At 39.1% G+C, this 17,170-nt stretch overlaps 1 protein-coding gene across 8 annotated transcripts in view; it reads right to left on the reverse strand.

Moving 5' to 3' along the window:
- Positions 1-1,841: 1,841 nt before the first annotated feature.
- Positions 1,842-17,170, reverse strand: part of LOC133640538 (exocyst complex component 3-like protein 4) — a 39,414-nt gene continuing 24,085 nt past the window's right edge. For 6 of the 8 annotated variants that reach the window (XM_062034012.1, XM_062034007.1, XM_062034006.1 and 3 more), the window contains 3 exons: positions 14,575-14,727; positions 12,533-12,654; positions 1,842-5,650 (listed from right to left, as the gene is read on the reverse strand). In XM_062034012.1, coding sequence (XP_061889996.1) covers positions 5,428-5,650; positions 12,533-12,654; positions 14,575-14,727 — 498 coding nt within the window. In that variant the 3' untranslated portion in view covers positions 1,842-5,427. Of the gene's footprint in view, positions 5,991-6,254; positions 6,429-12,532; positions 12,655-14,574; positions 14,728-17,170 lie in introns of those variants that run through there. The other 2 variants (XM_062034011.1, XM_062034010.1) reach the window with 2 other exon arrangements.

Below are 17,170 nucleotides of genomic sequence, written 5' to 3' on the forward strand. Positions count from 1 at the left end.
TTTTTGTTTGTTTCCCTAATTATTGCAAATGTATTTAAAAGAAACTAAAACGAAATCCCATCCACCTTTGGCAGCAATTACAGCCTCAAGCCTTTTTGAACACGATGCCACAAGCTTGTGGTACTGTCCCATGCAGGTGAGTAGGAAGCACTTCACTACATTTACTCCAGTATCACTTTTGATACGCTGCGTTACGGAGGAGTAAGCCTCGGCTCCTAACATGTGTGGAGTTAAAAACTCAGAAGTGTCAGTCAAGTATTAACACATGCCGTATATGGTGGAAAACTACATGGTCAAAACCATTGAGAACTACAATTCCCAGAATGCCAAGGGAAAATGGCCACCAAATTACTGATTGAAGGCACCTGAAAAGGAATGGAGGTTCGGTCAGATTCATTCACCAAACAAGCTGCATGCAAGGAAGGTAAGCAAGCAGCCACAACCGCAAGATCTACTCTACAACTTTCTCCAAACACACCAATGGTCGGTGAATATGCTTCTTCGTTTGATGACCATCGAAATGCTTACTTTGATATGCTTAACTTGTACCGGCAAGCTTCTTAATTTGCTTACTCAACTATCTTCATTTGTTTGTTTGAACTGCTGGCTTCAAGTTGAACCACTGCATTACTGCATTTCACTTTCAGCTTTGATTACATGCTGTGTTCGACCAGTTAAAAGCAAGTTGTTTTTAAAGTTTAAAGCACACGTAAAAGTTTAAAGCTCAAGTTAAAATTAGAGATGTCCGATAATGGCTTTTTTGCCGATATCCGATATTGTCCAACTCTTAATTACTGATATATACAGTCGTGGAATTAACACATTCTTATGCCTAATTTTGTTATGATGCCCTGCTGGATGCATTAAACAATGTAACAAGGTTTTCCAAAATAAATCAACTCAAGTTATGGAAAAAAAATGCCAACATGGCACTGCCATATTTATTATTGAAGTCACAAAGTGCATGATTTTTTTAAACATGCCTCAAAACAGCAGCTTGGAATTTCATTCCAAGCATTAGGATGTTGTTGGGAGAGTAGCGGGGGGAGTATATTGTAGCGTCCCGGAAGAGTTAGTGCTGCGAGGGGTTCTGGGTATTTGTTCTGTTGTGTTTGTTGTGTTACGGTGCGGATGTTCTCCCGAAATGTCTTTGTCATTCTTGTTTGGTGTGGGTTCACAGTGTGGCGCATATTTGTAACAGTGTTAAAGTTGTTTATACATTCACCCTCAGTGTGACCTGTATGGCTGTTGACCAAGTATGCGTGGATTCACTTGTGTGTGTGAAAAGCCGTAGATATTATGTGATTGGGCCGGCACGCAAAGGCAGTGCCTTTAAGGTTTATTGGCGCTCTGTACTTCTCCCTACGTCCGTGTACACAGTGGCGTTTTAAAGTCATAAATTGTACTTTTTCAAACCGATACCAATAATTTCCGATATTACATTTTAAAGCATTTATCGGCCGATATCAGCAGTCTGATATTATCGGACATCTCTCGTTAAAATGTTAAATGGTTTAAGCTTAAGTTAAAATAGCAAATGGTTAAAGTTAAAAGGTTTAAAGTCAAAAGCTTAAAAGTACAAAAGATTCATGCAAAGTTAAATGATAAATTCATGTTTAACTATTGCTAAAAGTTAAAACATTATATAGAAAGTTGAAAACATTATTCAGAGGTTTAAAAGCATTTGTAAAACATTGTTTGAAAATAGCTGTGCAAATTAGATTAACATCTCTGTTTCTGTGGTTTAAAGGTTTACAACCTGCTGATGATTGATTGCAGATCAATTGAAGTGAAACCAACAATGCTTCAAGTTGGAAAATAAAAAGTTGATCAATTGGAAATCATGAGTTGGGTCATTTTGGAGTAGAAGAGTGGAACTTAACATGTGACCTTGGTGGTCCTTTGATTGATTGATTGAGACTTTTATTAGTAGGTTGCACAGTGAAGTACATATTCCGTACAATTGACCACTAAATGGTAACACCCGAATACGTTTTTCAACTTGTTTAAGTCGGGGTCCACTTAAATTGATTCATGATACAGATATAGATTATATATAGATATAGATCAAGATTCGTAGTTAAACTAAATCAACTCTTTCCTACAAGCGACATAACAAAAAGTGAAAGTATCTCAGCGGTGGGAGGGGCCAGTGGGCACCTGCAGCGCTCCCTTTATGGGAAAGGAGTGGTTAATTATCTGAACCCATTATTCTGGATTTTTATTTTCACCACTAAGTAGTACCTCAGAAAACACTCGGTTCTCAGAGTACCACCATCATTAAAATACAGTAGCGCAGTAGGCCTAAGTATTTATCAAAAACAAGGCAATGGTATTATTTAATATTTGGCCACTGTAACAGTGTTGTGTAATATTTAACTGAGCAATTCTTTGTCCTACCACCACATGCAGCCACATTTTGACAACCCTCCACCCTACCCTGCCAACAAGGCAATAAAAGAAACATTCCTTCAGTGAGGAGTGGAGCACAATGAAGTCAAGTTTGCTCTGCCAAATAATGATTCATGGCACGCTTAGAAGGCGAGGAAAGTGAAACTAAAAATATGAGCAAAGAGAGGCCACAAAGACAAAAAACCCCCTGCTTGCAAGAGAACCTTCAAAATACCCCTAAAAATGTGGCCGATGTTTCATCACAAGACCGCCACTTCCTGTTACCTCGCATGCAATGCAGGAAAGAAAAGAAAGAAGACATCTTGGAGGGAAATTCCGGATTAAGACATTTCAAATAAATGATTTCCCAGAAGAAGCACTCGTTCAACTGCTGCCAATATTTACTTGTCCCAAAATTTTTTTTAAAGTGTTTCACATTCGGTTTCCCACAGTAAAGGGGAGCATCTTGTCCGGGTCAAGTGGAACAACGGTCCGTCACCATGGCAACAGCATCATTGTCCTACACACGCCGCAGCTCGGTGGGAATTTGAGCCGGCAAGTGTGATGATAACCACAGAAGCGTCATGTCGGCAACTTGATGGCGGTCAAACTTAAAGTAGAGTGGAAATTTCCACTTACACTTGATTAATTAGCGGACAACAGACCACACGAGTCAATTCGATTCTTGGGGGTAACTATTTGATTCACATTTCTCAATTCAAAATCAATACTTTTTAATAATGTTGGGTGCCAGTTCTATGATGAACTACATTCCTCCATAAAATAGATAACAGCTCTGATACATTTACTCAAAATAAAACTGGTTTTAATACAATTCTAGCCAAACGTTGAATAAAGTCAATACAAATAAAGCAACAAGAGAAGTATCCAACACTTCTCTCTCCTAAAGTCAATCCATACAGCAGATATAGATCATCTGCATCAACATGATGATTTGTCTGAGTGGACAGATTAAAAAAATAAAACAAAAATAAATACAAAATGTAAAATTAATTTTTTAAAATTGATTGTTAAAAATAGGAATCATTCGAAGATCGATTTTTTTTTTTTTTGGACGCCCCTAAAAGCTACTGTTGCTACTTGGTGGGCTTTTAGAGGGTTTTATTGTCTTTTTGTAGTTCTCTAGTTTTTCATTGCTCAATACGAGTCCAAAGGAAGCAATGAAAGTGTGATAGTGGTCCGCCACATTATTTTATCTGGCCCGCCATATCATTTATTGATGCCGCCACCTCATTTTGTGGCCTGCCACATTTTTTTATGTAGTCCAAGTCGTTTAGGTGTCATACCATGTTTATGTTGTCTGCCATATCATCCAGTGTGGTTTGTTACATCATTTAATGAAACCCGCCATGTAATTTAATGATGCCCGTCACATCATTTTATGTTGTACGCCATATCATTTTATGTAGTCCACCACATCATTTTATGTAGTCCACCATATCATTTAATGTGGCCCACCACATCATTTTATGTGACTCGCCATATCATTTTATGTTGTACGCCACATCATTTTATGTAGTCCGCCATGTAATTTAATGTGGTGGCCCGTCACATCATTTTATGTAGTCCACTATGACATTTCCCTGTTCATTTTAGAATTGATTTTAAAACCTTGCTGTTTGTTTTTAAAGCTTTACATGGACTGGCACCTCAGTATATCTCGGACCTCATCCAAATTTACACTCCTGCGCACGCTCTGAGGTCCGAGAGCCAACTCCAGCTCGTGGTGCCCAAGACCAGACTTAAATCCAGGGGATACAGAACCTCTCTGTGGTCGGCCCTAAGCTCTGGAACACTCTGCCCCTCCATGTTCAAACTGCTCCCACAGTGGAGTGTTTTAAGTCTCGTCTTAAGACCAACTTTTATTCTTTGGTTTTTTACACTACATGAGTTGTGTGGTCCTCTGTGGGGTTTTTTTAAATTTTGATTTCTATTTACTGTTTTAATTGGTTTTACCCTTTTAAAATCGTTTTTAAATTATATTTATTTTTATTGTTTTTATATTTATTTTTTGTTTTTATTCAGTCATTGGTGGAGTTAAGGATAATATTTGAATATTGTTTTTAATATTGTTGTGCAGTACTTTGGAAACATTTTTGTTTAAATGTGCTATATAAATAAAGTGGATTGGATTGAATGTGGCCCGTCACATCATTTTATGTAGTCCGCCCTATCATTTATCTTGGCCCGTCACATCATTTTATGTAGTCCGCCATGTCATTTATTGTGGCCCTTCACATCATTTTATGTACTCCGCCAGCTCATTTAAAATGGCCCTTCACATCATTTTATGTCATTTAATGTGACCCGTCACAATTTTATGTAGCCCGCCATCTCATTTAATGTTGCGGCCCGTCACATCATTTTATGTAGTCCACTATGACATTTAATGTGGCCCGCCATCTCATTTAAAATGGCCCATCACATAATTTTATGTCATTAATGTGGCTTGTCACATCATTTTATGTAGTCCGCCATATCATTTAATGTGGCCCGCCATGTCATTTTATGTAGTCCGCCATATCGTTTAATGTGGCCCGTCACATCATTTTATGTAGTCCGCCATATAATTTATAGTGGCCCTTCACATCATTTTATGTAGTCCGCCAGTTCATTTAAAGTGGGCCGTAAACATTTAATGTGGCCTGTCACATCATTTTATGTGGCCTGTCACATCATTTTATTTGGCCCGCCATATCATTTAATAAGGACCATCACATTATTTCATGTAGTCTGCCATATCATTTAACGTGGCCTGTCACCACATTTTATGTAGTCCACCAGGTCATTCAATGATGACCACCACATCATTAAATGTCGTGTGCCACATCAATTAAAATCGCCCTGTGAGGACAGCCATAACTGGGAGGTGGCCCTCAACTACACCTCTGGTGTAAACCATCATCACGCTGCTGGCCAAAGAATCCCAAGCACTTTGTTTCCGACACAAAGCAGACGTTGACCCAGTTCTCGGTCGAGCAACCGGTCTCATTCTAGGAGAGCCAGGGGGCGTGGCTAGTTGCCGGGAAACACGGCGGTGAAGCAGAAGAAGGACAGGCGGGACAGGCAGTCTGTGCGGACCGTGACCTCCATGCCGCCGAAGAAATCCACGCGACTGTGGTCAGAGTCTTTGAAGGTCCTGGTCTTCCTCAGCCGGCCCAGACTCAGCAGGATCCGCTGATGCTCGCGAGCTCTCGGCAGGCCTCGGAAGGCCAGGACTGCCGTCAGGTGTCTGGAACTGTGGACCACATAGACTGATCAACTTCCAGGCCAGAAGCGGACTAAGTCAAACAAAATGGCCTCCAAGCGTCCCAAAAGTAGAACTTGGAATATCAGCAAAACGGGACAACTACTTTTGATCGACTTGGGTTCCACTGACTCCTGCTGCACGGGAACCTCAAAGATTGAACTCTTCTGAGTTCCCGGGGCTTAAAAGTCAAGGAAAACAAAAAGATGATGGCGTACATTGTGAGCCTTGATCCACTCCCTGCCTTCAAGTGCCAGTGTTGAACTTCTTTTGGCACTTAAAACATGGACTGCACGCTCCATGCAGACTGGAGGACGGACACAGTTTGACCCTGGAACAGATCATCTTTGATATGACAAAAGTGGGCTTTTTAGACTCTAACCGCTTTCTACTAAACCAGGGGTCAGCAACCCGTGGCTCTAGAGCCGCATGCGGCTCTTTAGCACCGCCCTAGTGGCTCCCTGGACCTCTTTCAGAGATGTGTGAAAATGGAAAAAGATGAAGAAAAAAATATTTGTTTTAATATGGTTTCTGTAGGAGAACAAACATGACACAAACCTTCCTAATTGTTAGAAATCCCACTGTTTACGTTATACATGCTTCACTGATGAGTATTTGGCAAGCACCGTTTTGTCCTACTAATTTCAGCGATACTTGAACTCACCGTAGTTTGTTTACATGTACAACTTTCTTCGACGCTGCCACAGACAGACGTGTATTATGCCACTCCTTTTGTCTCATTTTGTCCACCAAACGTTTTATGCTGTGCCTGAATGCAGAAAGGTGAGCTTTGTTGATTTTATTGATTTGCTGGCGTGCTTATCAGGCATATTTGGTCAATCCATGACTGCAAGCTAATCGATGCTAACATGCTATTTAGGCTAGCTGTATGTACATATTGCATCATTATGCCTCATTTGTAGGTATATTTGAGCTCATTTAATTTCCTTGACTTATGTCCTCTGTGTTTATAATTTATATGTGCATGTCTCATGACACAATATCTGTAGGTAATATTGGCTGCATTTCTGATTGTTGTTTGTGTGCCATGTTGTTCCAGACCACAGCAAACATTACCCAGCTTGCAAAGATTGTAATAAATCCATTAGAAGAAGACAGCCTGCCGTTTCCTTAAACTTGGACACACACGTCTTGGCCATTTTGAGCCAGTAATTTCCAGAAGTTGTTGCAAATGTTGCAAAAATGTATACAATAAAAATTAAAATACAACATTTCTGTCAACGAAGATTTGCGTCAGCCTATGATAGTAGATAATATAAAAACTTACATCACGTGTTGTCTTCATTATAACACTTATAGAAGACTTTTAAAGTCATTTTGATAGTAGGCTAATATAACTAATATAGACACTTACATCATGTGTTGTCTTCATTATAACACTTATAAGGCTGTTAAATTTTTGCGGCTCCAGACAGATTTTTTTTTTGTCTTTTTGGTCCAATATGGCTCTTTCAACATTTTGGGTTGCCAACCCCCTGTACTAAACCAACAGTTTGTGTGGTTTCTTTAGTTCATTGGCGGTCATTAACTCACAAGTCACAAGTTAATTGGGAGTTAATCAGCGTGAAGGACTTACATCAGCGAGCATTCAGAAGCACAGGACCAAAACATGAAAAAAATGCTGTCACCATGACGCAGTAATAAACATATTGTTAGCAAAAGGATGATTTTAGCCTCTAAAAAAAGGTACTAGCCACTTTGTTAGGGACAGTAAACAAAAGGCATGACTTTCACTTCCTCAACTCCTTTATGTTGCTGTTGTCTTTGTGCTTTTTTCCACTTCCTCCTTCACTACTGTTGGCATTTGGAACGGTCAGGTGGGGTCACACGAGGCAAGTGGGTGGCGCTTTTATTCTGACATTTAAATTTTTTGTCTGGTCTTGTCTAGTATTGACGTCACAGATTATACACATTTTCTTAAAGGTGACCTCATCTTTTCTGACTTCTAAATGTTGTATTGTGAGAAAAAGTAGTCGTAAAATAACTTTTTCAAGAACATTTTGAGAATTAAAATTTTTATTTTACAAGACAAAATTATGACATTTTACAAGATTAAAGTCAAATATTATATATACCGTATTTTTCGGACTATAAGTCGCAGTTTTTTTCATAGTTTGGCTGGGGGTGCGACTTATACTCAGGAGCGACTTATGTGTGAAATTATTAACACATTACCGTAAAATATCAAATATTATTTAGCTCATTCACGTAAGAGACTAGACGTATAAGATTTCATGGGATTTAGCGATTAGGAATGACAGATTGTTTGGTAAACGTATAGCATGTTCTATATGTTATAGTTATTTGAATGACTCTTACCATAATATGTTACGTTAACATACCAGTCACGTTCTCAGTTGGTTATTTATGCCTCATAACGTACACTTATTCAGCCTGTTCCCTATTCTTTATTTTTTTTAAATTGCCTTTCAAATGTCTATTCTTGGTGTTGGCTTTTATCAAATTTCCCCAAAAAAGTTATGTTTTTTTCCTTCTTTATTATGCATTTTCGGCCGGTGCGACTTATACGCCAGAGCGATTTATAGTCCGAAAAATACGGTATATATATATTTACAATAAATTAGTAATATAAAAACTCATTCTACAAGAATTATGTTGGAACATTTTAAGGAAAAAATTCCAATTTTACAGGGAAAAATATGCTATTTTACAGGATTAAAGTCAAATAAAATGTGAAAAAGTCGTTTTAAAAGAAAAAACAGTTGCAGTATTGTGAGAATGTTTTCATAAAGATTTTTCAGAATATTCAGAGAAAAATATTTTACAAGACTAAATTATGTAATCTTACAAGTTAAGTTTTTTTCGAAAAACGCAACATTGTGAGAAAAAGTTGTCAATTTTTTTCAGGAATATTCAGATTTTTTATTTTATTTTACAAGACAAAATTATGTAATTTTACAATTTTAAAGTCAAATATATTATGAAAGTTTTTTTTTTACGAAAAACGCAATATTGTGAGAAAAAGTTGTCATAAAATATTTTTTTAGGAATATTCTGATTTTTTATTTTATTTTACAAGACAAAATTATGTAATTTTACAAGATTAAAGTCAAATATTATATATTTTGAACACATTAGTAATATTGTGAGAGAAAAAAGGTGTCATTCTACAAGAATTGTCACAGTATTTTACAAGAAAAAAATATGCTATTTTACAGGATTAAAGTTAAATATATTGTGAAAAAGTCATTAAAAAAACAGTTGCACTATTGTGAGAAGTTTTCATTAAAAAAAATTCAGAAAATTGTGAGAAATATTTTACAAGACAAAATTATGTAATTTTACAAGTTTAAAGACATATGACAGTCTCCCCCCCTCTTTTTTTTAAAAAGAAAAGTGCAGTATTGTAAGAAAAAGGTTATTTTACAAGGATTGTGTAGAAATATTTTAAGATATTTTAATTATTATACATTTATGAAAAAGGTATGCCATTTTACATGATAAAAGACAAATATATTGTGAAAAACTGTTTATTGTGATCCATCCATCCATTTTCTACCGCTTATCCCTTTCGGGGTCGCGGGGGGTGCTGGAGCCTATCTCAGCTACAATCAGGCGGAAGGCGGGGTACACCCTGGACAAGTTGCCACCTTATCGCAGGGCCAACAGAATAAAAGTTAAAATTGCAGTATCGTGGGAAAATGTTTTCATAAAGATTTTTCTGAGAAAAAAATATTTTACAAGAGTTTCTGCTCAGCAATACTCTGTTGTAATACACTTTTCCACCACTTGCGGCAGTAATGACAATGCCAAACAAACTGAATAAGTCGAAGATTACGACTAAACGGGTGAAGTTGTATTTTCATTTTCACTTCAGTTTTGAGTTTAAGAAAAAAATGATTACTAAATTATTATCATTAGATTTTTATTTTATTTTAGTAAAACATAAATTGTATGTTAATTTATTTACATCAGTTGTAATGAGCCCTTTCTTTTGCAATATATTTGATTAGTAATGAATTGTGTAATCAGCCTGACCTAAACCTGGATAATAATCTTTGTGATCATTCTGATCATTTGACAAGGTTTATCCTGTTAGACTGTAAGTAGGTAAGACATCATTAATAAACAATTAAAACCAAGAGTAAGATTACTAATTCAATGTTAATATTTGAGTGTTCCCATGCCCCTGTGTAGTGGAAAAGTCAAAAAGGTTAAGGTTCACCCCTGATCTAGACCACAAGGTAGTGTTTTACATCATTTGAACAATATGGATATTGTATTTCTGCCTCCTGTAGAAGCAGCAGCTCTCTGACCTACAGTACTGGACTTTCTTTCCAACATTCTTGGTGCATTAGAGAGAGCCTCCACACAGTTGTGGAAGTCAAAAGTCATCCTGGGAATTAATCAAATTCTAAATATGGAAAAAAAACCTTTTTTTTTTTTTTTTTTAACCAGTTTTGGATCGACTCTTACAACTTTTATTGCGTTTTAATGTAATTCTACAGTTTTAAAGTCAACCTAAATCAGATAGTAACTTGAAAAACGGTCCCTGAGCGTAAACTGTTCTTGTTTTTATGTGATTGGAATTTTTTGTTTTATCTCAACTAGCGACACACAATAAAACATTTAAAAACGACACCGGTATCTATCCTTTTTAAAATGTACATTTAACTGTAGTTTGTGTGCACCTTTGCAGGCTTTCAAAACACAGTTGTAGCCATGCTGGCGTTACAGATGAGTGATAAGGTTTGACGTGTTGAAGCTTGATGTTTTTGTGGAACATTTGGTGCAGATAGGACACGAAATGTCTCCCTGTGAAACAGTGAATAAGTCCCACACGATCGACGCCATGTTTGTTTAAAATGAGCCAAGGAGGACGTTTATGACAGGTTGAAAAGGAGCGTTTAATTTGCTCACCCTAAGACGCCTACAGCAGAGTGTGGGTAATCTCGCCTCATTGGAGCTTTTGTAATGGTTTTACTGGAGCTACAGTGCGTCCGGAAGGTGTTCACAGGGCTTCAACATTTTGTTATGTTAGAGCCTTATTCCAAAATGGAATACATTCATTTTTGTCCTCAAAATTCTACACAGAAACATCCCATAATGGCAATGTGAAAATTAATTGATTAAAAAACAAAAAACTAAGAACAAATCACTTGTACATAATTACTTATGTACAAGTGATTTTTTTTGTTTCGAAAATGTATTAAAAATAACAATAAAATCAAATCACATACATGAAAGTAATTATGTAGATGTGATTATTTTTAATAAATAAAAAACACATGCAGATACATTTGCAAAACTAAAACAAATCACATGTACACAGGGGATTATGTCCATGTGATGATTTATTTATTTTTTAATACATTTGCAAAACTAAAAAAAAAAATCACATGTACATAAGTAATTAGAAAAAAAGCTCTGTATTGTTGTTCATTCGTATCTTTTAAATATCAATATTGATGAATATCATAAATTCCGGACTGTAAGCCGCTACTTTTTTCCTAACTTTAAACACTGTGGCCTATAAAACGGCGCGGCTAATTTATGGATTTTTCTTCGCTGACGACCATAAGGCAATTAGTTTTCATTAAACACATGCAAAGACACTTAAATGGTGTGTTGTTATTTGTGCCATGGTGCCATCTTTTGGACGAGTTCACTCCCTGCAGGTGCAGCTGGGTAAACGCCTACGAGTGTTTCAAGCTGTTTAAAGCTTTGAACCGGAAGTAGAAGTGCCGTTCTGTCTTCTGGTCGTCCATAGCGTCAATAGCATTAACTACTATGCTAACATGTTTACGAGTGTCTGTGTTAGTATTATTAACTTACAATGGCATTCTTTTTGTATCGTTAGTTTTGTAAAAGGTCACCGTGGGGTTATTGAGTCGGTTTAGCGGATTGGAGAGCTAGCTTGCGTAGCTAGTGGGTCCATGACATTGACTTCTGTTTTTTGATTGATTGAAACTTTTATTAGTAGATTGCACAGTACATATTCTGTACAATTGACCACTAAATTGTAACACCCGAATAAGTTTTTCAACTTATATTTCAACCACGTAAATCAATTCATGGTCATTCTGTTTTGTTTGATCAGCCGTTTTACTGCCGTTTTACACACACCGTTTGGAATGTAAAACATTTATAAAATATTTCTGTTTAAACAATTCATTTCACAACGTATATATCTACAGCTTATAGTCTGGTGCAACTAATATATGGAAGGAATCTATTTTCTCCTATAACTTAGTGGATGCGGCTTATATTCTGGTGCAATATAGTCCGAAAAATAGGGTACCGTATTTTTCGGACTATAAGTCACAGTTTTTTTTCATAGTGCGATTTATACTCAGGAGCGACTTATGTGTGAAATTATTAACACATTACCGTAAAATATCAAATATTATTATTTAGCTCATTCACGTAAAAGACTAGATGTATAAGATTTCATGGGATTTAGCGATTAGGAGTGACAGATTGTTTGGTAAACGTATAGCATGTTCTATATGTTATAGTTATTTGAATGACTCTTACCATAATATGTTACGTTAACATACCAGGCACGTTCTCAGTTGGTTATTTATGCCTCATATAACGTACACTTATTCAGCCTGTTGTTCACTATTCTTTATTTATTTTAAATTGCCTTTCAAATGTCTATTGTTGGTGTTGGGTTTTATCAAATAAATTTCCCCCAAAAATGTGACTTATACTCCAGTGAGACTTATATACGTATGTTTTTTTCCTTCTTTATTATGCATTTTCGGCAGGTGAGACAAATACTCCGGTGCGACTTATACTCAGAAAAATAGGGTATATACAATGTATTTAATTTTCTAATTATCTTATTTTATTGGTATTAATGTATATGTTTAGTTGCTTTGGTACCTGAAGTCAGGGTATTGTTCCAGCAGAGGCTGCAGGCGGTTCTTGATGTCCGCCTTGTTCTTCTCACCGATGATATCACTCAGATGGTCTCCCACAGGGTAGAGCCAGTCCTTTGACGACCTCTGAGCAGAATAAAAGTAAACATCCTTTTAAGGATAACACACGTGATATCATTATTGATGAATGATATAAAATAATAGTCAGACTGGAATATACTTTGGAGTAGTTTGTGTACAGCTTGTATCGCAGCACAGGTTTATTGGCCGTGGGATTTCTGTGTAAAAAGCAGGCAACTCAAGTGTGTCAAGATCATTGCATGATCATGGTGTGGTAGCGAGTTCCAAGTACCTCGGAGTCTTGTTCACGAGTGAGGGAAGAGTGGATCGTGAGACTGACAAGCAAATCGGTGCTGCGCCTGTAAAGGTCAGTCGTCTTGAAGAAGGAGCTGAGCCGGAAGGCAAAGCTCTCAATTTACCGGTCGATCTACATTCCTATCATCACCTATGGTCATGAGCTTTGGGAACAAGTGTCCGAAATTAGTTTCCTGCTTTGGGTGGCGGGGCTCTCCCTTAGAGATAGGGTGAGAAGATCTTTAATTCGGGAGGAGCTCAAAGTAAAGACGCTGCACCTCCACATCGAGAGGAGCCAGATGAGGTGGTTCGGGCATTTGGATTGGTCTGGTCACCTCTCTGGAGAGGTTTTTAGGGAACGTCAGGCCGGTAGGAGGACACAGGGAAAACCGAGGACACGTTGGGGAGACAGTGTCTCCCAACTGGCCTGGGAACGCCTCAGGATCCCCCGGGAGGAGCTGGACGAAGTGGCTATGGGGAGGGAAGTCTGGGCTTCCCGACCTCGGATAAGGGGAAGAAGATGTATATGCTGCATGCGCCATTAAATTTAAGAAATAAAAAAAGATGCGATGATCCTCTGCTTCATTTATGAACCACACCTCCCAAGGTACCAGCAGCACTCATGTGCCACCATACGCAACTGTAGGCAAGACAATTATCTCATAATACTCACTTGTGTTGCCAGCTTGTGCGGCAACAATGTGTTTCTCCATTTTAGTGGATCGTAAATCCAAACTGTTGGCTGTACACGGACTACTCTAAAGTTACTTAACAAATCCCTCACCAAAACTGCTCACAACTTCCACCTCTCTGTCGACAACTCCACTCTGTCCCCATCCACTCACATCCGCAACCTCGGAGTCATTCTGGACAATAACCTCTCTTTTCAACACCATGTCAACCACATCACAAGAACTGCTTTCTTCCACCTCAAAAATATTGCCCGTCTCCGTCCATCCCTCTCCTTCTCTGCCGCTGAAACCCTGATCCATGCTTCATCACCTCCAGACTTGACTACTGTAACAGCATCCTCTACGGCTCATCTTGCAAAATTCTCAAACTCCAATACATTCAAAACTCTGCCGCCCGCCTGCTCACCCACACATCTCCCCAGTCCTCCAGAAACTCCACTGGCTCCCCGTTCCTCACCGGATCCACTTTAAAATCCTCCTCCTCACCCACAAAGCCCTCCACAACCAGGTCCCCTGCTACCTCACCAACCTGCTTCACCGCCGTACCCCTTCACGCAGCCTCCGCTCCTCTGATGCCAACCTCCTCTCCCCACCACTCAGAACCAAGCTCCGGACCTGGGGTGATAGAGCCTTCTCCATCGCTGCTCCCACCCTCTGGAACACTCTTCCCAAACCCATCCGTGACTGCCCAGACCTTCCCACCTTCAAAAGCCTTCTCAAAACACACCTATTCAGATCTGCTTTTAACCAGTGATTAGTGTTCTTTGTCTTGTAATTGTCCTGTATTATGTATTTTACAATGTACTGATTTTATATTTCCTGTATTTTATGTTATTACTTTAAACTGTTTTATATTTTAATTTTTTATCCTGTAAAGCGTCTTTGAGTGCTCTGAAAAGCGCTATACCAAATAAAAATAAATAAATGTATTACTTCTATTGCTCCTTGACGAGATCAGCTGTAAAAGAGTGATGACGTAAGAGTGGCTGTGTTCTTCTACCATGTCTTGGAAGAGCTCTCTGAGCTTGGAGCACTGCGCTCTCATCTTGCCGGCCGCCTTCTCGTGTTTGCGGTTCTTGCACGAGTACTTGTTCTTCATCAGCTGGCCCACGTACTCCTTCATCACGTAGTGGTGCAGCTCGCTAGCAAGATCCTGTCGACCAGAGAGAGAGAGAATCTCGATCATTACGCCACCTGCGCGACGGTCCTCTAACGAGGCGTGGTCACTAATTGAGGAGACTGCCAATGTAAAGATGGCGGACACATGACCAACAATTAAAGCCGCGAGCAGCGTTGAGAGGGCCCTTGTGTCACCGTACAACTCGGGGTTACCATGAGTCCATGGGAAAGCATGACGATGCTGTCTAATCCTTCCCAATGCCCCGATCAACCATCATGTCAGGAAGATTGGAGGACGTGGAAGGAAGTTACAACTGTTATTATTTTCCTCGACAAGGTGTCAATATGAACATCTAGTCATGATCACACCCCAACCTAAAAGCCTCATATCAGTTTGGAAGAAGATCCGATCATCTAAAGTGAAGTAATGACAGTTTGATGGTTGATGGCGAGGAGCAGTTTTCGCCGCCAGGCTACACCCACTACGAATGGGTACCAATAAGTACTGACCCAAAAGGCACTTTAAGGCGTCAATATCACCATTTGTACAAATTCTGATCAAGATCTGAGTTTGTGTAGCCAAGTTATGAATGTTGGATGTTTTGTGGCAGGCCGTCAAAGCAAAGTTTGGCGCCATGCCACGCCCACATCCTATGGCGTAGACAAAATCCCTTTGCAATTTATCATCGCCTGTCTGTCTAGTATCTGTTATCTTAAGTCCCTGCTTGGCACTCAGCATTAAGGGTTGGAATTGGGGGTTAAATCACCAAAAATGATTCCCGGGCACAGCCACCGCTGCTGCTCACTGCTCCCCTCACCTCCCAGGGGGTGATCAAGGGTGATGGGTCAAATGCAAAGAATAATTTCGCCACACCTAGTGTGTGTGCGTGACAATCATTGGTACTTTAACTTTAACTTAACCACAACTTGTGTAATGTTCATATTGTTGTTACTCAGCCAGCGTTTGTGGGTCTGATGGAGCCGTTGCATTTTGTGGCTTTTAATGCCTCACAATCAAACACTTTTATGTTAAAATACTGAACAGATGTTTACCTTATCCCAATAAACATCTGTTAGGAAGAGTTTGTTAAAGTACAACCCCTTTTTTTGGCCTAAAAGTGGTGGACGGAAACCAAACGGCACTTCAAGGTGTCATTATCAATATTTGTACCAATTCTGATCAAGATCTGAGTTTGTGGAGCCAAGTTATTATTTTTGAAAGTTTTGTGGCAGGCCATCAAAGCAAAGTTTAGCACCATGCCACGCCCACATCCTATGGCGTAGGCAAAATCCCTTTGCAATTTATCATCACCTGTCTGTCTAGTATCTGTTATCTTAAGTCCCTGCTTGGCACTCAGCATTAAGGGTTGGAATTGGGGGTTAAATCACCAAAAATGATTCCCGGGCGCGGCCACCGCTGCTGCTCACTGCTCCCCTCACCTCCCAGGGGGTGATCAAGGGTGATGGGTCAAATGCAGAGAATAATTTCGCCACACCTAGTGTGTGTGCGTGACAATCATTGGTACTTTAACTTTAACTTAACCACAACTTATTTGATTAACCCTTGTGTAATGTTCATATTGTTGTTACTCAGCCAGCGTTTGTGGGTCTGATGGAGCCGTTGCATTTTGTGGCTTTTAATGCCTCACAATCAAACACTTTTATGTTAAAATACTGAACAGATGTTTACCTTATCCCAATAAACATCTGTTAGGAAGAGTTTGTTAAAGTACAACCCCTTTTTTTGGCCTAAAAGTGGTGGACGGAAACCAAACGGCACTTCAAGGTGTCATTAGCAATATTTGTTCCAATTCTGATCAAGACCTGAGTTTGTGGAGCCAAGTTATTATTTTTGAAAGTTTTGTGGCAGGCCATCAAAGCAAAGTTTGGCGCCATGCCACGCCCACATCCAATGGCGTAGGCAAAATCCCTCCCTGTTTAATATCTTTCAGCTTAACTGCAACTCATTTGGCCAAAGTCCATATGAGGAGTTTGTTAAAGTACGACCCCTGTTTTTCACCTAAAAGTGGTCGACGGAAACCAAGGTGGCCGACTTCCTGTTCGCTTTCAAATATGGGATTTTAAGACTTTTACGTGCGTCCTGTCATGATAGACGCCGCCGTCGATTTTTGTGACGATACGTGACTCTGGGGAAAGGGGTACAATTTTTCACATTTTAAAAGGGGGAGATAGAGAGCCAATTAATAACATTTGGGTTTGGGACCCCTAGAACAGTGGTTCTTAACCTGGGTTCGATCGAACACTAGGGGTTCGGCGGAGGTCAAGACACACCCGACTCATCGTGTAAATAAAAACTTTTCCCTATCGGTGTATTGCGGGTACGGCAACAGCAGAATTCACACTGATTTGCAGGTGTGTAATTTGTTGTGAGTTTATGCACTGTGTTGATTTTGTTGTTTGAACAAGGTGATGTTCATGCACGGTTCATTTTGTGCACCAGTAATAAAACATGGTAA

The sequence above is a fragment of the Entelurus aequoreus genome, linkage group LG23, assembly GCF_033978785.1.
Source record: "Entelurus aequoreus isolate RoL-2023_Sb linkage group LG23, RoL_Eaeq_v1.1, whole genome shotgun sequence".
Lineage (NCBI taxonomy): Eukaryota > Metazoa > Chordata > Actinopteri > Syngnathiformes > Syngnathidae > Entelurus > Entelurus aequoreus.